At 40.6% G+C, this 22830-nt stretch overlaps 3 protein-coding genes across 3 annotated transcripts in view; 2 read left to right on the top strand and 1 right to left on the bottom strand.

The window, feature by feature from the left end:
• Positions 1-376: 376 nt before the first annotated feature.
• cir1 (corepressor interacting with RBPJ, CIR1) lies at positions 377-5562 on the top strand. Its single transcript, XM_034574234.1, has 10 exons — positions 377-602; positions 1227-1321; positions 1608-1681; positions 1809-1822; positions 1936-1988; positions 2087-2135; positions 2618-2738; positions 3523-3629; positions 3899-3984; positions 4379-5562. Exons 1-10 carry the CDS (start codon positions 531-533, stop codon positions 5079-5081), a joined length of 1374 nt encoding a protein of 457 aa, XP_034430125.1. The 5' UTR covers positions 377-530; the 3' UTR covers positions 5082-5562.
• Positions 5563-7682: 2120 nt separating this feature from the next.
• sp9 (sp9 transcription factor) lies at positions 7683-9564 on the bottom strand. Its single transcript, XM_034574235.1, has 2 exons — positions 9412-9564; positions 7683-8996 (listed from the first exon to the last, which is right to left on the bottom strand). Exons 1-2 carry the CDS (start codon positions 9430-9432, stop codon positions 7701-7703), a joined length of 1317 nt encoding a protein of 438 aa, XP_034430126.1. The 5' UTR covers positions 9433-9564; the 3' UTR covers positions 7683-7700.
• A 3250-nt stretch (positions 9565-12814) lies between these two features.
• LOC117754893 (obg-like ATPase 1) overlaps positions 12815-22830 on the top strand; it is a 41331-nt gene continuing 31315 nt past the window's right edge. The window contains exons 1-4 of the mRNA XM_034574236.1: positions 12815-12963; positions 13077-13168; positions 17603-17746; positions 19021-19148. Of these exons, the coding sequence (XP_034430127.1) occupies positions 12949-12963; positions 13077-13168; positions 17603-17746; positions 19021-19148 (379 nt within the window). The 5' untranslated portion in view covers positions 12815-12948. The remainder of the gene's footprint in view (positions 12964-13076; positions 13169-17602; positions 17747-19020; positions 19149-22830) is intronic.

Here is a 22830-nt window from a genome sequence, read left to right as displayed (position 1 = left end):
TTTATACTGTAATCCAAATGCCGATATTCTTAAAGTTTGTAATATTTGCTGATAAAACAGGGCGGTTTTGCTTTTCTAGCAGTTTTCTGATTATATAAGAAATATTGTATTATTACTTTTCCAGTGTAATTCAATGTGTAATTTGTATTATAGAAATGTATTAGATATGTCAAATGAAGCACATTTATTCCTCTTTATCTTCATGCACAAAATAAAAACATGCAGTGTTTTATTAATATATATATTTTCCCCATGTGTAGATCTGTGATTACTGCGATATAATGCTTTTTGTATTCATGCATATTAAATTAAGTTTCTATAATAAATGCAGTTAACATTTTAATTTGCTTCATTGACTCAGCGGCTCTTCCTGTCTGTAATAACCAACGTAGAACTGACTTCACGCGGACCTGTTTGTTTACAAGCGGTGGAAGCTGCGCTAACGTCTGTTAGCTCAAGTTAACTCCACGTTGTTCTTCAGATAACGTTACAGGCTTTGATTCGCAGTCTGCGACCATCTCCCTTCAGCCATGGGGAAGTCGTTTGCCAATTTCATGTGCAAGAAAGATTTCCACCCTGCGTCGAAGTCAAATATCAAGAAGGTGAGCGCTAGCCACAGTTAGGTAACGTTAGCTACAGTTAGCTGCTGTTAGCTACAGTTAGCTGCTGTTAACTACAGTTAGCTACAGTTAGCCCACAGTTAGCCTACAGATCGAAGTTCTAAAGCAGCAGGTTAGCCGACGAGCTAACAAGCTGTGGCTACTCGTGCTAGCCCAGGTTTCTAGCAACGACTACACAGTTACTTGATAGAAAATGTTGATCTCCGTCTTGAGGCATCATGTTCTGTATGAAAACTCAGTGAAGACAAACCATTTCAAGGATTTATGTGCCGACGTAATGGAAGGAAGCTAATGCTACTGTTACTGTTAGCTTATGTTTGCTTCACCACTAATAACAAAGGCTAACCTCTCTTGTCCCTATTAAATACACTGTGTTTATTATTAAATAAGACAAATCATATACCATAATAGGATGCAATTAATCAATACACTTCTGATAGCATTATTAAATGACTTTATATTGTTCTGCTATACAACCTGCTGCCCAAGTCTTACTGGGATTTAATGTACAATTTAATTTGTGTATCAAGTAAGTAAGCTGACCCAAATGTTTGAAACGCATGGAGAATATGTGATATAATCCTCCCCTTCATTTTGATCTCACAGGTATGGATAGCAGAGCAGAAACTGACTTTCGACAAGAAAAAGCAAGAAGATCTTATGTCGGCGTACCTGAAAGAGCAGGACACCTACAACAACAGGTCAGACCAATATACAGCATGATAACTTGTACCTGATGTACCTAACAATGTGCTCTCTTACCATCACATTTACTTTAAATAATACGTTTTTTTTGTGCATTGATATATGCATAATGAATGTTTTATTTAATAAATAGAAAAGATGTTTTAGACATTAACTCACTAATTTGGCTAAACTGCTGAGGAGAAATCCTGTGGACTTTTACCGGAGACCTCCCCCCAAATTCACATGTTGAAAATGCTATTGTGTTTGTTATTGTTTGTAATGTTATTGTCTAACCTCTAGGGTGTTGATGGGTGATGATCGTGTTAAAAATGGCCTCAATTTCATGTATGAAGCTCCACCTGGAGCGTCCAAAGGTAAATACACATTTGACCTGAGCATCTGGGGTCCCGTCTAAATATTATATTCTGTCCTATACATTTGATTTTGATATTAACAGTTTAATGTGTGTTCTTCTTTTCATATCCATCTTCTGTCCTCAAGAGGAAACGAAAGAGGTAAAGAAGAGAAAATATTAAACCCACAATCTATATACGTTCTGAGATTAAACACACTTTAAACATCTATACATTATATTAATCGTTTATCATGAAATGTGTTTATTTGTCAGGACGGAGAAGAAGAGTATAAATTTGAGTGGCAGAAGGGCGCTCCTCGAGAGAAGTGAGTGGTTGACTTTATACACAATGACAATTTCTGGGCATGTTGTCCAGTGCTCTGGCAGGATTTGCCCTATTTTTATCCTTATTTTTCTTTCGTAGATATGCAAAGGATGACATGAATATTAGAGATCAGCCGTTTGGAATCCAGGTGCGTGGTGATTTGTATTTACTTCAAGAAAATGTACATCAGTGATTTACAACCTGTGGTTAAATTTAAGGAGGTCTTGATTAATGGAATAAGAAACTGAATGAAATATAATATGTCTCTAACAAGATTATTGTATTTTCCTTCCTTCTTTTTTTCCCTCTGAAATAATCAGTAAATGTTATTCTCACACAGGCATAACCTGTGCATATGTATAAAGTGGTTTGTATCACTGAGGGATCGGAAAATTTAAATGGTCATGATCCACTTTTTTACAACATACATTGTATTTGAATGATTACACACTGCACATTTTCCAAAGTAAAACTAGAGCTTGTCATAAGTTTAAAGTCTAAAGTATTTTTCTTTTTGGTGTTCCTATCAATATGTGTAGCTTATTTTTTTTCTTTATTTAATTATCATGCATGCATCTCAAGTATTGAGACAATTGCATGTAATGTCTGTTGTTGTTGTTGACCTCACAGGTGCGCAACGTGAGGTGCATCAAATGTCACAAATGGGGCCACGTGAACACGGACAGAGAGTGTCCTCTGTATGGACTGTCTGGTATCAGCGCCACCTCTGTGGCCACAGAGGAGGCAGCAGGTAGAGTACACACAATAATTGAGTGAAAGGTCATTTTAAACATGTTGCCCTGCTGCTCCCTTGTTTAAAGTGTGATCATTTAATGAAGACATCAACAATTTATAGTACTGAACTAAAAACAAGTAATTAGCTAGAATAAACATCAGCAGAGAAGCACATGCAAATATTAACGCATAAATATTTGATGAATAAATAATCATTGTGTTGAATTGATGTGTACATTTTACCTCCTGAAATTGGGTTTACAATATGTATTTATACATTTTTGGATATGTATAAACTACCTTTGTTGTTATTTATGCAATTTAACAACAGTAGAATAATTGTAATGTGTGTAGAAAAGAGCAGAGATCCAGAATGTCTGTGCGGCTTGATATTTGTGGCACTAGACATTGCAGCTTGTGCACCACCTGTACGTTCTGCTCCCAGGTTTCAGCTCCATTCTACAGCTGATTCTGACTTCCGCAATCAGCGAGTGGAGTAGTGAAGTAATAACGTTTTCCCGAGGGAGAGTCCAGTCAGTGCATGCTGTTGATGGTGGAGTACTGTAATGGTCCCCCTCCTGTGCGGGGAGAAAAAGTGTAATTGTTGTGTATTCTGATTCCCCCTAACTGCTGCTTTGGCAGGGAATGATATTGTATGATTTGCTCAGCCGGAAGTGCAGTGAGTTGATTTGATGTCCCATTCTGTTAACAAAGCCGCCCCTGAAATTCCCACTGTGGAGATAGTGGTTGGTATGGGTTTGACATCAATGGGACTCTGAGGCTGTGATTTGTGCTAACAGGTCCGTCGATGCACCCCTCAGAGTTAATGGCGGAGATGCGAAACAGTGGGTTTGCCCTGAAAAAATGTGTCCTTGATAGGAATTCTACGTTTTGTGATCCATCACAGGTAATTGTCTGTCTCACGCTCCCGTCTTTGCACACATAGGAGAATATAGGAAAACACACATTCGCTACCCTTCAGACAGAAAGGACTAAGCATATCTATAGCTCTCTATATAGATGTATGATTCTGTTAAGACCAACAATAATGACTAGATGACAGAATACAGATGAGATCATTCAAATTTTATCATTTTTTGTTGCTCAGATTTGCCTTTTGTGAGCATTCTTTTTAAAATTTCGGTATAAACTTCAATGTGCTTTATTTATTTATAGGAATATGTTGCCAGTGATGAAGAGGATGATCCTGAGGTGGAATTTCTAAAGTCATTATCGTCCAAGGAAAAACAGAAGCTCCTCAGGTAAAAATAAAGCACAGTTTACTCATATTCTAATATTAATGCTTAAATTAATTAAACTGCAGGATAATTAAAACAACATTATACTGCATTTTAAGACAGTTTGAGCATTTTGTTTAGCTTGATGTTTATAATTTAACCTGAAAAGAATTCCCTTAAACGATCTGATGAATTACCAGAATACCACGATGTTGTCCTTCATAGAAAAACGTATTTGTTTTACTGTGTACAAAGTAAATATCAGGTTATTTTAAATATTAATAATAATGTGGTATCACATGTGCTTTCCATTTGGGTTTATTTAGCTTACATGTCCTTGATTTATCAAATTTATTTTACATCTGTCAGCTGCCTTGTTGGGAAATGAAGATTTTTTTGTTTTGTTATTATTTTACAGAAAACTTGATCGTCTGGATGAGAAGAAAAAGAAAAAGAAGAGCAAAAAGCAGAAGAAGAAAAGCAAAAGAAAACAAAAGAAAAAGCATGAAAGTAGCAGTGACTCCTCCAGCAGCAGCAGCAGCAGTGATAGTGGCTCAGATTCAGACGACCATAGCAAGTTGAAGAGCCAAAAGCGAAAGAAGAACAAGAAAAAAGATTCCTGTCGGGATAAGAGCTCCAAGAGCGAGCAACAAGTCAAGAGTCAGAGGAAGGCCTCCTCCTCTCACAGGAGCAGGTCACGGAGCCCTCACGCCGGACAGACGAGGCCTGAAGAGGAGCCGCAAAATTACAGACAAACGCGAACAGAGAAGGGAAGGAGTAGGAGTCGAGATCGCAGCCCGGAAAACAAGATCAAGTCGGAGGGAGGTCAAGAGAGACAGAGGCGCACCAGCAGGGACAGGCAGAGGCCCGGCAGCTCCAAGTCTGGTTTGGAGGAAAGTCGGAGCCGCGACAGAGGCAGGGAGGAGAGGGGTACAGACAGGCGTCGCAGCGGAGATGGAGAGAGGAACAGAAGTGGCACAGATGGAAGGAGAGGCAGAACAGCAGATGGGAGGAGCAGGAGCAGGGAAGGAGGTAGAGAAAGGGGGGGCAGAGGAAGGAGTCGAAGTGGGAGCAGGGAGAGAAAAGAGAGGAGCCAAGACCGAGATAAAAGAAAGCGCTGACTGTTGTTTTTCTATGACTTTTCTTTTCCCCAAAACAATAACAATGAACATATAATGTGAAAGAATTTTTTTTTTATCACTTCAGTAGTATTGAGATGTAATGTAAAAGTAGTTTTTCAGATTATCAAACAGTCACTCTATTAAAATTCCAATTGCAGATATTGTGCACGAGTCTCGTTTTCCTCCAGTAGAGGGAAGCAGTTGACAGTAAATATGTGGATGCAGCTCATTGCGCGCTGTGTTGTCTCGCGCCATATGAAAGGGTCTAAATGAATTGATTAGCATTGGAAGCAATTTGCAGCCGTGATCTGTTGATGGGAAAATGTTGGACTCGTTTTCATGGTCAGTTGGCCACGAGAGGGACTATTTCTGTTGCTGCAGTTTTTAATCCTCATTTCATTGTCTTTTTTGGGGGGGAATTATCGACACTGTAAAAACGTCTGAACACTTTTTTATTTTGTGATTAAATGTGTAATCCTCTCATTTTAATGGCTGTATTTGTCGCGGGTGAAACGACTGTCTGCGTCATAGATTTGACGGAAGAGGGAAGATTGAGGATTAATCTGTTGATTTGTTAAGTTTTAAATGCTCTGGATGCCTGATAGTAAATTATACAATTTTGCGCATGATAAATAATTTTTATAATATATCAAAAAAATTCCGACCGTGTCCTAGAATAACACAGAATCAAGTGGGTTTTTTTAAGTTGTGCAATGTGTCTCTGAGGTTTTGCGGGCGTTAAACAAAACTAGTGTAACTTCAGTGCAGCGCCTAAATACAAAATATACGGACCAAAGTTTTTATTAATGCAAACAAGTGTTTTATATTTTTGGGGGATAATGTATTATGTTAAATTTAAGAAAATTATTATTTTTGCAATTCACATTTTTTCAGCCTAAATTTGTATAATTTATTTGACATGTTCAGTCTCCACATTTGATTTTTTTTCTGACAAATAAAATTAAAAAAAACAACACTTGGCTTATACTTTGTCTAAAAAAAATATAACAAAAAATTCTATCGATAGTTAAAAGCATAATTTTAACGTGTAAATTTCACACATTTTCCCCTGCGTGTTGCTGCTGCTTGTATTTGAATGAAATTCAAATTGTCTAATTTGTTAGTTTTCACTATCTGGCCGCTTCCTAGAAGCTGCTGTTGCACAAAAGGAAATGGAAATAATTTCCCTCTATTGCCTTCTGGTCAATTTAACATCCTCTTCAAAAAAAAAAAGAAAAGGAGCGGGTGTCTGGGTGAGATGCTTTTTTCCCCCTGACGTATATTCCAGGTCCTGGACTCAGGCTGTAATTATTCCCCGGCCCTTTTCTCCCTGACAGTCGGACGCTGCACTGGCTGAGCACAAAGAAGTCAGAGAGCATCCTTGAACCCTTTCAATGCGGGGCCACTCATATTCAAATAACATGCAGCCACCATTTGACTGCGCTGAGCAGAGACCATTTCAAATTCAACATTTGCATGTGACTGTTTGCCCTCTTCTCTTTTTTTACCCCCTGAAGTTAAAAAAAAAAACTGTTCCCATGTAACATCTACGTGGTTTCTGGCAAAGAGGGAGAAAAAAAGGCGCATCCTTATTCTCGGTCCATCGATTGGTATGCAAATGTAAAGCAGTTAATTTGGACAATTAGAATAAATATTCAGGGACCTTTGTCATCAAACCCCCTCGGAAACCCCCCGATAAAGTGGAAGTGAACAAAAGATGCCTCGGAGATTAATTAGATATTTGATAAGACACGAATCCCTAATCGCAAATACAAAACACATGGGGCTGCGATGTGCTCCAAGTCATAATTAATAGCATTTAACAAGATTTTCATTTAGGCATGAAATGTCTTTTCCGGGGCATTAAACATTGATTTATTCCATAGGGGAAATAAATAGTGAAAGTCAAGGTATTATAGGCCTATGGGTGATTTTAAGAAAAAAAAAGCATGTGAGTAACATTTTCAATTATTTCTTTTTTCCCCTAAAACAAATAATTAAACAAAAATAAATATATAAAATCCGCATCACACAATTACAGCCTTTTTTAAAGATGTTTTAATTACGATAAAATGAAAGCCTTATACGTGTGACTTTATACAGGTAAACATTTATATATAGATATTTTTTTAGCAAAGAAATAAAAATGGTTAACCAAAGTTGGAAAGAAAGCTGTGTACATACATATCCACAAAGTGCGTCGAAAGTAAACTCCCTGATTTCCAGGATATACCAACACGAACAAAACAATCAGAGCCAAACATTTACATGGAAAATAACACATGGATAGTTTTAGTCGTCAATATACAAGATGTCACTCACATTGTCCAACCAAAGTTCAACAGGTTTCCGCGCACCCTCAGCAAACATCCGTTTAATTTTCAAGTTGTCCCTAAAAATGTCTCCACAGGCCGGGACAGTAAATCACTGGCTTCTTTACGTGGATTTACTGTAATTTACTCGTTACGCCTGTTGGAGAATATTTTTTTCTGACTTTGTTATCGCCTCTCGACACATTTTCTCCTGTATTGTCTGTCAGATAAGACCCGTGTTTCAATGCTGTGCAGATTTTGATGTGGTTTTATTTTTAATTTGGGGGGGGGGGGGGGCGCAGCCTCATCAGGGCTCGTCGTGAGGAGACGGGTCTTTGACATTGATTCTGGGGTTCACACCGTCCAAAATAAGTTCGGGGGACTCGGACCTCGGGGTCTCCAGGTTGCTGGTGTCGGTGTCACTGTCGCTGCCCTTTTTGCTTCCACCCGCCGTGTGCGTTTTGATGTGCTTGCTCAAATGGTCACTGCGCATGAAGCGCTTGTTGCACACCGGGCACGCGAACCGTTTCTCGCCGGTGTGGGTGCGCAGGTGTCTCTGGAGCTCATCGGACCGAGTGAACCTTTTGCCGCAGAAAAGCCAGTTGCAGACAAAAGGCCTCTCGCCGGTGTGCCACCTCAAGTGCGCCTTGAGGTGAGACGTCTTTCCGTACACTTTACCGCAGCCGGGGATGTGGCAGCTGTGGAGTCCCTTTCTGCGCAGGCTGGCCCCGGCGGGTCCCAGCCGCTCGGCCTCCTGGCAGTTCGGACAGTCACACGTGGCTCTGCCGGAGTACCGCCTGGACGACCTGGAGGAGCTGCTTATTCCTGAGCTGCCCCCAGAGATCATGGCGTTGGCGGCAGAAGCGTCTGTGTACGTGGGGATGACTGTTTTGTAACCGTCCTGCGTTAACAGGTGCTGGCTGGTGGACAGTAGATGAGACGCGGAGGGGCTGATCCCCGTGGAGCTGAACGCCGAGTGGGTCAGCGAGGAGAAGTCCGGGTTGTAGCCACTCAGCTGGGAGTGGATGGCCTGGGGCGTCCCGGAGTGCAGCGAGCTCTGGAGGGTGCCTGCGGGGTTTTGCACATCGAGCCAGGACCCCGGGTTAGTGTGGACATCCCACCACGAAGACGCACCGTTGGCTACATCGCCAGAGATGGTCGAGTGGAAACCGGACTTATACCACGACTCGTACGGGTGCGCCATGCCCACCCGCGGGTACAGAGACTCTGCTGATGTGTGGACTTTGGAGATAAACGCCGACTGTCCCGAATCTTGCGCCGAGACGCTCGCGGAGTTGGAAAACAGACCGCTGTACTCTGTGGAAAACGCGGACGAGGTCGGGGAGGTGGAGGCTAAGCAAAAGGCGCTGTTACCGGCGCCACTGGTCGCTGTTAGTCCTGCTGACGCGCGGCTCGTTGCCACCGCAAAACCGGACAGACTGGATCCCAAGTTGCAGCTGGAGGAGGTTCTCTTCCACGGATGAAATCCACCTTTTGAGAACGCGCTGGAGTCAGGTAGAGTTGTGAGGGGACTGGTGTTGCCGATTTTGTTGCAGGTTGCCGCCAGCATCGCTAGAGGTGTAGTTCCAAACCGTGGCTCTTCCTGGAGAAAACACAGACAAAGTTGGACTTAAAAAACAGGCGACAACATAGCTGGGAGTGATTCACAACAAAACACAGCTTCAACAACTCGATTGTAACAGTTTTCATTCTTAAGAGTGTAATTTAAACTGCAGTAAATGTGTTTGGAGAGAGAGGAGGCGAGTCAGGCCACATTAAATGATCTGTTTTACGCTGCGTAAAACACAAAACAAAACCCACTGAATACGATTAACATTGTAATAAACTCATTCATCAGCTGCGACAGAGGGATCAGGCAGTAGAGTTGACTTTTAATAATAAATAACAACCCGAAACAAGAGACGCTGCGGAAACTCTGAACTCCAAACTTTGTGGAAATGTCGGCCACAACAACTTGACGCACAACTTTAGCGCACAAATCACAAAGTCGGACTCACCCCAAGTATAGACGTAGCCATATCCAGGGTCTGTGCTGTGGTGAGAGTGTTCGCGGTGTCTGTGCTGCAGCTACACGGCTCCAATGTGATTCCAGACTCACCGTGTCCGACGCGGGTCACACGGTTTCTCTCTTGGCTCGCAGCTCTCGACACTACCTAGTTGTAGAGAGCGTGTTCTTTGAAGTACAGCTGGCGAGGACGCGCAGCCAATCCGAGCGCTGCATCCGTGGCCTGGGATGGAGTCAGCCAATGAGAGACTCGACCGCAGACAGAAACACCAAAAACCCCGCCGTCAATCATCTGTTGTGTGCAGCTTCTGCTCCGACTGTCATACAAGACACGATTTGGTATGTTTCTTTTTTAATGCACACAGTTATTTTTTCATGTATTCTCCCACACGAAGCTTCAATGTCTCCTTTTCATTTTGCAGAATTGAGTTCACACGCGAGTTCTCCACGAGGTAAGCGTTTCACTCATTTCACTGCGTTTGTGGGTTATGGCACAACGACACGTCTCCTCGTCCGTGCAGCGCCAGGTTTCCCTTCAGATTTTTCAATATTCAGATCATGCGCAACACGTCACGGGAGAAACTGTTGCCATTTAAATTGCAGAGAATCCTGGACGAGGTGAGAGACGCTGCTTGTGCTGATGACTTTATATTAAAAAAAAAAACGCGTCTGTAGTCAGTGCATGCTGCTGCGCGCTATATGGCACAGTTTACGCACGGGTGGGGAGGGAAACAATTTATGTGATATGCTCAAGCTTAAAAATTGAAAAGTCCTTGTGCTTATATTGGAATAAAAAAAATGTCAGATGGAGTAGTTTATTGAAGATGTCCAGAATCAGGCCTGAAAGCACAGGCGTCGCTTCTCTTGCCACGGTTATATTATTTAATCATTGTCTGAATAAAAACGATTTACATTGAGGGAAATTGACAATAGTTTACTTCCAGCCAAAATTCCTCTTGCGTCCGTGCTCGTGCTCGCTCTCTCCCCCCTGCTTACTTGTTGGGGCAGTGGAGGTGAGGGGTTAATTAAAAATGACAGCTCGCTTTATCACTGCGCACAGCAGATCTCCCCCAGAACACAAGTATTTTATAGGCGGAAAAAGTTGTAGTATCCAGGGGGCGCCCGCTGTAAGGCCGCCAGTCATCTCCATTAAACCCATTTAACAGGAGGCACGATGCCCGTCCTGTAGCTGGGGAATAAAAATTTAATGCCAACATTATTACGCATTTAATTAAACAGTGGATCGTTTGGAGGGGGCCGTGTATCACCAGTTCTCCCTAAAAACTCGCCACTCTTCTTCTATATATTTTTTTTGTCTTTTATTATCACCATCCAATGGACTAAGGCAGCACATAGCTTGTTGTAAATGCTCGGCGGGATAAATGGCATAATGTAAAATTGACCTGCTCCGATGTGAATCATCACCCCCTTTAAAAGTTAAAGCAATTTTCCAGAGAAAGGCTTGACCGAAAGATGCGCATTACAGTATTCAAAACGGGAAAATAATGCCCCATTATGGAGTGTGAATGCTGCCAGTCAACACAGGCGCAATTTCGTCAAACACTCTTTTTTTTTTTCTTCATTCCTTTTTTGCGTTAAAACCCCACCTTGTTGCAAAGGGTGAATAAAAGAATCCTTCTCATCAAACACTGAGCGCTGCCAGGAAAATGGAATCATCTTTGCAATCATGACAATTTGGCAGAGTGCTGTTAACAGTATTAAATGTGGGAGCTGGATAAACAAAGTTGATTGTCGCTAAAGAAGTTAAATTAATTCGTGCATTAAATGGAAATCAAGGTAAAAAATAAAAGTATGTTCTCTGCATTTACAAAAATAAAAATTGATTCACCCTTCAATTAAGTTCACACTTTTGTTTAAAAAAAACATAGTATCACAGTTTAATTTATTTGAAATTAATATTTGAGATATACTGTTTATAAATAAAAAAATGTCAGATGTTAATATTTTTAGGATTATTTGCATCGTCTTACATTTTAATAATCAGCAGTTCAGCTTGGAATAGTGATGCCCTTAAGTTCTAACAAAGAAAGCTGCATTGGACATTTATGCAACAACTCACTATACATGTCTTTTTAAATATAAATGTTTTTGTAAGGAAATGTATTTGTCCCGTGAACCCAGAATAATACGATAATCGAGCATTTTCAAATGTTTACCTGAGACAAAGGGGGGGAGAACATGATCTTGCCTTGTCATTCAAGTGAGAATTTTGAGTCGAATCTGTAATTCTGGACTCCATTCGTGAGCCACTTCTCTGTGGCAATTAGGAGCCTATTACAAGCCATTAGATTGATCAATGTACCTTAAACAATGGGAATGATTTATATGGTCGAACAAAACGCTCTGCACCTATTGTGATGAGTCTAAGTGGGGGTGCATCCATCAACAAAAGATAAATGATTAATTCAGACCCATTCATTTGAATTCTCCCGACAAAGCAGAGCCCCACTCGCCTCAAATCCAGATTATTAGAGGCTCATTTTCTGCATGTTAAACCAGACAGGCTGCCGGATTGGGTGATGGTTTTTGGTTGTGCCCCTGTGTGTTTTAATTTGTATTTCTACTGAGGGAAGTTTATTTGAGGACATTTAACTAATTGTTGTAATTTTGTGTGCTCGTGTGGTTACACCTGTTTCTCTCAAAAGGGGGTTGGAGGAAAGTGCAAGGATGTTGTACTTTATTTCTCCGGTGCTGAAGCTGTTTGTCTGAGGAGAGGATGCTTGCTGAATTAAAAAAGTGAGTGCAAGTATGAAGATTTTGTCAAGATGCTTTTACCAATGATATCTTATATTTAGGTCGTGATGGTGCACTTTAATATACAAACAATGCTAAAAAACGGTATTTATCTTCTGTTTGCTCCTGGTTTGCTTTAATAACAATGTCTCCACTGCTATTTCCCATGAGTTTATTACTTGCACTTTGCCAGATCAGGGTTTCGTGCATGCAGAGGCCACAGCAAAAAAAATAATGAATCAACATACTGTTACATTAAAGTGCAGCCTGAAATAAACTGCTCAGGAATTAGTGATTCATTTCTATATCAAGCGTAGGGGAAGTGAGAAAACTGCTTGGAGCTGTCAGCACACAGATCCAAGTCCTGGATGTCTTAAGTTAAATGACTGTCAGGCATATGATTCAAATGTTAATAGAAAGGCAGCTGTTGTCAAAGCCTCTGATAAAGATTACCTCCACTTTTGAAGCCCCCACCTTTCAAATCCTCTGCGGAATCTTACAGCAGCTCATCAACCTGCATTGATAGTATCGACAGCTAAATTTGGCAGCACAGGTCAGCTCACCAGCTTACAGTGTTGACTTTCATTTCCAGAGGCTGCATGTTCTATTCTGAGCTCGGGAGGGAACCAGCCAGCTGAAGTGCAGTCGACTGGTTGCATTTAAGGACTTAGCTTAGCCCATTTTCTGTCAATGAGCGCGTGTGTGTTTTCCCCTCCGAGCTGGTGAGCTGTGGTCGAAAGTCAGCAAAAAAAACCTAAAAACTCAAGTGCGAGAAATGGCTCCGAAGAAGGTGCGTTTAGTTAAGGGAGCGCTCCATTCAAGAAAAAAGGAGAATGCACTGTAGATTATGTAATGGCAAGTGTTGCTTCTGACTGCGAGACGTCTCCACATTGTCTTTATTAGGGAAAAGGAAATGATGCAGCGACGCCTCCACCACTGATTGGAAGATTTGGCACCTCATTGAAAATAGGAATTGTTGGCCTTCCCAATGTTGGGTAAGTAAAAGCTTTTTTACTTGCCTATAAATCTGTAGCCTTCTTGCCAAGCACTGCATGCACCAACGCGTGCTCTGTTCACTACAAGTGCCTTCTATGAAACTATGTAAGGCCGGATGTAAACTGAATATAGTAAACACTGAAGTCATGAAATTAAACTTAAAGAAATTCGTCAGACTGCATTTCAAATTTTCTGACAGGAGTTGCTGCACACAACACTTTATACTGAAACTAGCAAAATGTCATGAAACCTGAACATCATAGCGATAAAGCAAAATAAATCCTTCTGCATAGACGGCAGGCTGTGGATTTTTTTTTTTTATGTCCCTGAACAACCTGAGAGCTTTTCATGCAGCGTCTTCCTATGTCCTAACTATCTTTGTGTCTAAATGGTTTGAGAGTTCTTTTGTTTTTATAGCAAATTAGTGAAGGTCTGTGTAGTATGTATTCAGTGTGTCTAAATGCGGGTTACATTATTATGGCTGTGTGTTTTCAGCTGTAGTAAATTGGCACTTTTATTCTCTGTACCATCTTTTTTGTCATAATCCATCAACATTTGAATGACAGCGAGCAACAGTGAACCTTTCTTCCTCAATCTCTGCTGCAGATGGGACAGAAAACTCTTGTTATAATGCCCCTGGTGGTCATTAAGTGAACTGCACTCAGCATCATGTTGTTCGCAACCAAGTTAGCGTGTTCCCACTGTAGGCATGACCGAGCATCCTGGGCATCGGGCCAAACAGTGACATGACATATACGAGACTGAATGTGACTGATTGACATCATGATGATAAATGTTGTATCTAATGTTACACTGTCATCACAGACTGTCTATAAACTATGAGTCTCCAGTGCTGGCAAGGTGCTAAAACAAAGTGTGGAGATAACGCTGGCTGTGTGATAAAACTTTTTTATGTTTTTTTTTAGGATTTATACAGTTGTTATCAGCTTGTGAATTGAACTGGATACTCTGCCGTTCTCATGACATTGGTCACATGCATAGACTGTATATACAAATTAACTTGTGGTGTGGAAAATGAAGCCAATGTAGAAGTGCATGAAACCAGTTTTTTGTCGAATGACCAGCAGAGGGCGACTCCACTGATTGCAAAAAGAAGTTACTTTCTATAGAAGTCTGGGAAAGTGACCATACTTCTCACTTCCTCATTACATCATCATGTTTATTTTTGTAAATCATGGCCCCATTCAGAGTAAAATAGACGATAAAACATGGCATGCACTGGGGCGTGGATACGGTGTGATTGATAGCTAGTACCAACCAATGGTTGCAGGTCGCTGGTAGGTGGGCGTGTAATGTCTTCAAGCTCTGAGTCAGGCTCCACCCCTGCTCCTCCAAATATGGTTACTTCTGGTTTCAAAAAACCAAGATGGCGCTGATCAAAATGCCAAAGTCGAGGCTACAAAACAGCAGCTCACAAACCAATTGGTGAAGTCAACCAGTGGGTTGCCACGTGATCACATTCCTGTCATACCAGATGGGTTTCTCAAGATTGAACTTTTTCTGTGCCAATGTGGTTTGTGGTGGAGTCAGTTGTCTGTTGACATTATCGGACTCCATTCCTTAGCTAGTCAGCTAGACAGCCGAGGAGGGGTGCTGAATGAATGTCACATCCTTTTATTGGAAATGGTGATTGGTGATGGTGATTATTTGAACAGTGTTTGTTCTAGCAACCTCTAAACCTGTTTGTATTGGTAAGGTGGATGATATGAGAAGAATCTGTACTGCAGGGCCATAGCGTGTGAGTGTGTGTGTACGTGCGTGTGTGTGATGCCGACACACTTTCTCACACTGTCTGCATGTCAGACCTGGCCGGACACATCCACCTTGTCCGCATCCACCAAGACCTTCAGCATCATCGCTGACAGGGTCTAATCACTGGGCCGCTCCTTCAGGACTTCTTTCATGACATTTAGAGAGAGGTCATCCGCTGTCCACATGACAGGTTCTCATCTTTTTCAGCTCCTTAAATTTATTTTGTTTTCAAGCAGCCCTGAAAGATTTCCCGACGTGAAGGGACAGGTAAGACCCAAGGTGACGTAACATTGTCAGTAAATGAATCTGTGAAATTGAAGCCTATGAGATGCAGTTAAACTGCAGAAAGGTTGAGATTATTTTTAAATGACCACTTTAAGTATATAGTTCCATACCCTGTATTGATAATGGCGAATAAGCAATCGGTTTAGATTGAGTTTTCTGAAGTAGTTTGTGCTTCTTCTGTCCTACCAGACTTTGGATCCTATTGCACAGAGATCACTTCAGTGGCTTGATTTCTACTGTGGCAAAAAAAACCACAATTTCTTCCTGGTCTATAAGAAGTAGAACTCATTGAGGTTGTGTGCTGCCGTACCACATTTGTGACAAACTACAACTTGTCAACCCTCTTAAGGTTTCTTTGTGAATTCACATTCACATGCCAGCCTGCTGTTAGTTGGGCGTGACTGGCCATTCTTCACAAACATGGGAAACTTGAGAGTGTGATTCAGCCTGCCCTGCAGCTATTTCTACACCATTTCTAGACCCTTTTCTGTTTACGGCCAATTCTCCTGCTTGTAGACACTAAAAAGGTTTGGTTTTGTCCATTTAACTCCTCATTCAGACAGCATACATATGACCTAAATGCCTCGGGTCAAAGTTTTCCTCCAGTTATACACAAGACACATAAGGCTACCGGTCTTTTGTCAAGTGCATCAACACAGACCTCCTCATGAAACTCATCATTGACTGGTGTTCAAATGTAAATGAACAAACCAATGTGAGAAATCAATGTTCATAATTATTTATAGTGAACAACTTTAATATAATAAGTGAAAACAGGCATATTTGGTCAGTTTTTGGAGACGTTTTAAACAGCTCAGTTGTTGGCAGACCACAGCTGTTAATGAATTGTTGTGCTGTGAAAAACCATCGTTAAAATAACCTGGTTTTCCACATAATGCTCAGTTTGACTCAGGAATTCTAAATATTAGAAAGTTAAAGCGATGTGTTATTCAATGCGGTTTTGGATTTGCACTGTAGCTTCTCCCAGGCCATTGGATGGGTTGGATTAAATCAGATTTAAAAGACAAAGCAGGTTGCGACAAAGAAGTCAAGGCCAACCGAGAATACAATGAGATTTTACGAACCCCTTTAGGCCCCAAGTCTGCTTTAAAGTAAACTGAGTCAGACGACTGAGTCAAAGTTATTTTAGACTGAGTCTATATTTAATTTGTGATATGAAATATTTCAATGACTATGATTAAATAAATAGTCTTTGTATGTTCTGAATATACTTTCTAATTATAAATTTCATCACCATAATTTCCTGCATGCTCCGACGAGACGCCTCGCCTGAATGTTCCTGATATTGTTCCTGTTGTTGCGAACTCACCTGACCAGACAATCTCCTGTTTTATTATTTATAAAGCAAACTCCAGAAATGTCTGCACCCAAATTTTCGGTCAGTTTCCCGAGCTCTGGAAATGGGTATTCTGAAATATGGTCATGTGATGGGCGTAAAATAAATATTTTTGTCTGCCACATTCCTAATCGTCATCGTTAACCCTGTCCATCTCTCTAGGTTTATATTGTGTTTAGTCGTCTTTTACCTAAATCCATGTTTTTATATTCGCCTTACCTCCATATAAGGCCACCACCACCACCCTGTGGACAAACACTCGTCTGATCACTTCTCCTATCACTGACCTGCATATTACACTGTAATTCACATTTTAAGTGTAAGTAATTTGCTGTGTAATTGTTCATAATATTACATTTTTAACACCTTTCAGTGGTTGCAGAGTTACTGTCGATGGTTTTAATTCTTCGCCCCAAGGTGACCCAAGAAAAGCCTTCACGTAGAGCAACGGTCTAACTTTATGTAAGGAATTAATGCATGCACTTTAGCAATCTCAAGCAATGTCATGCCTATAGGACTTAGCAAACAATCATTTCAATGTGAAGCCCCGAGTGAGGAGATAAGACGGAAAGTCCTGGATTATAGTTAACTGCCATGCCATCATTACTCTTAGACACTCACCATTGTCTGTAGATTTTTGAAGTACACTTGAGCTGCTTGTGCGGCAGAAAATAAATCTCTCTGTGATCACAACATGGGGCAGCGTTCGTCCAATCCAGTCCAACAGCTGAGGTCTATCTGGAACGTAATTTGCCCCTTCGATTCCACCTACAATTGATCTATTATGGGATTATTTGACCTTGTAATTTGGTGTAGTATTTAACAGGGTATTTTTGATTCAAGTGCTTAAATATTCAATCCGTTAAAATAACCTTTTCCTGCTTGCAGAGAGAAAGAAAAAAAAAAGCCAAACTTGCATAATTTACTGGAGTGTTTCAGGATCATTCTCTCAAAACCATCAGGCTCTGCACACTGGCTCTTTCAGATGGCCTGACCTCGCTGCTGTTTTTATTTTCAGGAAGTCGACCTTCTTCAACGTGCTGACAAAGAGTCAGGCTGCAGCTGAAAATTTTCCCTTCTGCACCATTGACCCAAATGAAAGTAGAGTGCCCATTCCAGATGAACGCTATGATTTCCTCTGCCAATTCCACAAACCTGCCAGGTATGGGGTCTCATCGTTCATGTTTTATTCACACTTCAGGCCTGTAGTCTCACGACGGTGCTCCTGCTATAGGTGTGAGAAAAATGCAATGTTGTTGATATGTAGCTGCCAGTTCTGTATGATGTATATTCGCCACTCTATCCCGAGGTGTTCTGTTGAAGGAAAAGCCGAAGCATCTGCACCAGCAGCCCCTGGTTGTCATACATGTTTATAGAGGCTGTTAAAGTGGACTGGATTCAGATTTGCGGTGCGACACTGACAAATTACCAGCGAGATGTCTCCTTTTTGACTGACAAGAATTGGCATGAAGAACATTTTTCAGTAGGCACAGTTTAGTCACCCAGAACTCGGCTTCTGCTTTTCAAAGAGCAGCATGAATCTCACTACATCATGGTTCTCCTCCGTTCTGTCTTATTAGCAACACAGTCAGGTAAACACGTGCAAAACAGATTCCAGGTGTATAAGTAAATACACAACAGAAATAAAAAATGCATGCTGTAAGTTTGGTGATATGTATTTATGTGCCTCGCGAAAAGAGCAAAAGCAGCAATGGATTGAACCTAAACACAATATTTTACATGAACTAGAATGGCATACAGCAGAGCGCATACTGCCACCAAGGCCCAACAGCCAGTCGCTTTTATGTAATCCTGTTGACCAACCAACCAACCAACCAACAGGGTGAAAACATCCTTGGCAGAGGTAATAACACTAATGAGCCACACTGTTGCAGTGGGTGACGTTCTTCTTCATAGCATTGAACATGGGCGCTGCAGTTTATTTTAGGTCCAACATATAAACTGCCTTTGAAAGTAGTCCCCAACAAATGGTCAGTTTACTCCTGTTTGAATAATACGGTTAAAATCTACAGTACCCAATCGATTTGAAAAGTACCATCGCCTTATTTAAAAAAGGGAAACAATACATTTATGAACCAATGAGCGTGGAGCTGGCTGCCACACTATACAGTAATGTTGAGAGACAGAATAATGCATTATTGGTTTTGATGCTTTTACAAGTTTTCACTATTGACACTAGTGACCACTTTGTTGTACATTTTGAGACTATAATTTGTGGTGATTTTAAATTGAGTTACATAATAATGGGATTTTTTATATTTTGTTTTATGTTTGTTATTTAAATTGTTTTATTATTGATTCAGTTTAATTCAACAGCTTCACAAAAAACCCTTGAAAAACACACCTCATGACTGGCATAATGTTTGAAGTCTTAAATGTCTGACATTTGTTTTACGTTTACCTCTTGGCTTGCAGAGAAATCCCAGCATTCCTTAATGTTGTCGACATCGCTGGCCTGGTGAAAGGTGCTCACTCTGGCCAAGGCCTGGGAAATGCCTTCCTGTCCCACATCAGCGCCTGCGATGGCATCTTCCACTTGACACGTGAGTCACAGGTGGAGGGTTTCATATCCTCAAAAATCATATATGTTCAACAACGTCAAATATTTTTTTTTATATGAGCAATTCTATCATTCAGTCGCCAGCGTTTTCTCAAGAGAAGGCAGTAGTTGTGTCGTTACTTTGCTGGTAGGACACCTTTGTGTGGTGGGAGCCAATATCAATATCACAGACAGGTTTAATGAAGTCAGAGCAAACCTAACGTTCCTACTGGGACGTTTCCTGAATGAGAATCACATATGTGAAAGGATCTGTGTCTGGTTGAGCTTCACACAATCGGTATCATATCCTGAGGCTTGGAAACAGCACAAGACGGTGGAGAACGACAACCACATGTTATTGTAATGTGATTCCTAATGTCACTTTTGATTAAGTTTGAGTACAACAGAGGTAAGTAAGTTATTAACATTCATATAATGAGAATGGATTGTATTCATTTTCTTCTCCTCTCCTTATTGTGTATAAACTGTGTATTTTCATGACAGATCTAATAATAATAGTTACAAAAAATACACAACTACTGCTTATACAGCGTAACAGTGACTGCCTACTTTTAGAACAGCTCTGGTTCTGCAAGTACATTTCCAATTCATTTTCTCCATTGACGTTTCAGAAGTCGTCATAAAAATAGTTTTTTGGCCGACCAGCTACGAGACGAATCGTGACCATAAAACATTTGATTTGGAGCAAATAAAAATTTTAAATGGGCAAAGAAAGGCAAAGGTACGAGACTATGTACATAATTTTTTACTGCAAATGATCCCTTTCCAATGGCTCCAGTGCGCTTCTACTTGGATTTAACCTCGTTGGGTTGATTTGCACTTGGACTTCCTTTTTTCATCTCTAAAAAAATGCTTATATAACACTGAACGATCTGATCGTAGCTGACATGATATTCGTGATTGTGGTAAATATTTCCATGGTAACAGCGAGCTCCACCAATCAAAGCCATCCCTATCACACCGAAGGATTGTGGGTAGTGTATTGCTTCTCCTTGGCTTTGCAGATAAAACCCATTTTTCTTCTAGAGGAGCATATAACATCATTTCACATTCTCGTAGCTTGTGGTAAGTCTACCTTGGATGGTTAAAATATTATGGCTGATAATAAAAAAATCTCTGTACAGAAAATATCCACACTGCTGTGCTCCATACTACTGTAAAATAATTACATTGATGACATTAATTGTAGTAAAAATGGTAAAAATTATGTACATTTGGAATTATTCGAAATACTGTTACTCTGTGAATACACTCCTGTGTCCCTCCACAAGTTTCCCTCTGTCTCAAGTTCTTCTGTGTCTCTGACATGGTCTTTGTCTCACACAATTAAAGTGTTACACGCTAGAATAATTCAAATTACAGCAACTCAAATGAATGAAGGGGCCCTTTTTTAGAAATAGCTGAATTTGTTTACTGATCGTGTACCGTTATTGACTTTCCCTCTGTGTGAAAGGAGCTCTGATTAGAGAGTTGGTGGTGGCAGGCGGAGAACAGCCACATAGAAAGGGTTCAAATTAAGGCCATTTTCCTGCATTGTTCCTAAGCTGTGTCTGTGTATCACTAACAAGTGTATTACTTCTGTTCCGGTGCAGTTTTAAAATGGCCCTTCTGCCTGATGTGTGTAGTTTGTGAGGAGTGGAAATGGATGACCACCAAATGACCGTAAGATTTGACTAGTGTTATTCTATATCTTTTGAATTGTCAACAGTTCCCTTAAAAATACCCCCCCCCCCCCCCCCCCCAATTGTATTACTCCATCTCTCAGTGCTTACTTCCTCTCTGTGACCAAAGCAACATTCATCGCAAAACAAAAACAGAAATATTTGCTAAGACAACACACATACACCCAGTTACCAGTGAATGAATCCTACCTTCAGGAAGGTAATTACTCTCATTGTGCAGGCTGTAGATTGTGGAGCTGTTGAACTGCAATACATCATCAAGACAGGTATTTCTGGTATTTAGCCCTCATGGTGATACATGGAGTTGAAAGACTAAGAGAAACACCTGTCAAGACAATTCATAAACCCCAGCTACATTTAAAATGCACCCCTGCTTAAAATGAGGATGTTTGGAAATGCTGCTGGTTCCATTTCAGTTTAAATACTCTGGGGCTACATTGTTGACCGAACGGGCAAAAACAGAGAAATGATGCAACCACCTGTATTCGCTTCCTAATTGGTTCTTGTTAGTCCTGACTCGACCACTAGCGGTAAATGCGAAGCTTTTCAAACACTTACAGTTCCACCTCATCGTCGGTCCAATTAAAGAAATCCCTCATCTTACTTTTCATCATTGTGGTTTCTCACTTGCAATATTTTCTGAAAGTGAGCAACCAACTGCAGAGTAAACAACCTGCTTCCTGCTTTCACCAGCACACACATGCCCAGTGTACATGAATGGTCAAACTATGGAGCTAAAACACTCGTGTCTACTGAGATTATTTTAGTTTCAAAACGAAAACAAAGTATGGATGTGGCCAAAAGCCTCTGATATGACCACAAAGTCAAATCAATACCTCTCAACAAAATTTTGCATTAATTTTAGAAAGCCATAACTTCTTTTTAAACAAGGGCCCAACAAATTCTACATTGATTCTGTATTACGTTATTCTTACTTTCGTGTTTTATGTGTTTTTATATACATTATTATGTATAAATTGGGCCTGTATTATGTTCCTTTGATATGGACTAAATGTATACAGCAGATCCTCACCCAAAACCAACTCTTTTGTTTCTACTCGCACAAAGACAATAAACATCCACAAGAATTTAGCAATCGAAAGCTTCTCCTTCTGTGTGTGTTTACGTCTATCTGCTGCGGCATGCCATTGTTTCCACTCTCCCTTAGAAACAATGTGCTATGTTTCACAAGTTAACCATTAAACATAGCTGGTTTTGTTTTGTAATTATATCTATCTGGTGTCAGGCAGACTTCATAGCTCAAGCCACTACTTTTATATAGCCTGATTATATGGTTGTGGGGATCACACTTTTCTGTGTCTGGTGTGGTGCGTTGTTGTTTGTTTTGTGTAGTAATTAGTAGAAGAGTCTATAAAGATACTACGGAGAGATGAACAGCGTTAATAACATGAAACAGCTCCGCGTGATTGTTAATGCAAACCAAGGACACAAGCAATTAACCTGAATCTGATAAAGATAAGTTTGCAATCTTGTTAAACTTCAGACATCAGCCCTAATTTTCAGCCAGATCTGTCTATGAAATCATTGAGTCCTTTATTCCCTACATTGGTTTACAGCTCTTTGTTGAGAAGGTATGGTTTATAAATTGTTATGAGAAGAATCCTAGAGAAATACATATGTTACAGATGTTTTACAAAGACATGACGGTGTAATACCCTGATTTACCTTTTTTCCAGGGAGTAGACTTACAAATAAACGATTATTTTTCAACCTCTAATGACTTGAAACGTCTGTGTAAACAGTGGATTTGCTTTCAACAATACCTCCCAAAAACTATTAGGGCACATGATGATATCCTGAAAGCTGATTCTGATGATTGCCTGGTGTTCCCTGGTCTCATAACCAAATGGTTTGCAGGCTAAGTGCTCCCAGCGCTTCTGCAGTGACTAGAGCGCGGCTGGATCCTCGCCGTCTGAGACAAGACACAGACATGTTCTACTTCATCCGCTCTTCTGTTCCCTG

Source organism: Hippoglossus hippoglossus, chromosome 21, assembly GCF_009819705.1.
Source record: "Hippoglossus hippoglossus isolate fHipHip1 chromosome 21, fHipHip1.pri, whole genome shotgun sequence".
NCBI classification, from domain to species: Eukaryota; Metazoa; Chordata; class Actinopteri; order Pleuronectiformes; family Pleuronectidae; genus Hippoglossus; species Hippoglossus hippoglossus.
The sequence above is the reverse complement of the archived record's forward strand: the minus strand, read 5'-3'. Positions and strand labels throughout refer to the sequence as shown.

Coding starts and splice junctions, on each gene's coding strand:
- cir1 (XM_034574234.1), top strand. CDS start 531: ATGGGGAAGTCGTTTGCCAATTTCATGTGCAAGAAAGATTTCCACCCT. Junction 1,989..2,086: donor AAGGGCGCTCCTCGAGAGAA/GTGAGTGGTTGA, acceptor TTTCTTTCGTAG/ATATGCAAAGGATGACATGA. Junction 3,630..3,898: donor CGTTTTGTGATCCATCACAG/GTAATTGTCTGT, acceptor ATTTATTTATAG/GAATATGTTGCCAGTGATGA.
- sp9 (XM_034574235.1), bottom strand. CDS start 9,432: ATGGCTACGTCTATACTTGGG. Junction 8,997..9,411: donor TGGCTACGTCTATACTTGGG/GTGAGTCCGACT, acceptor TGTTTTCTCCAG/GAAGAGCCACGGTTTGGAAC.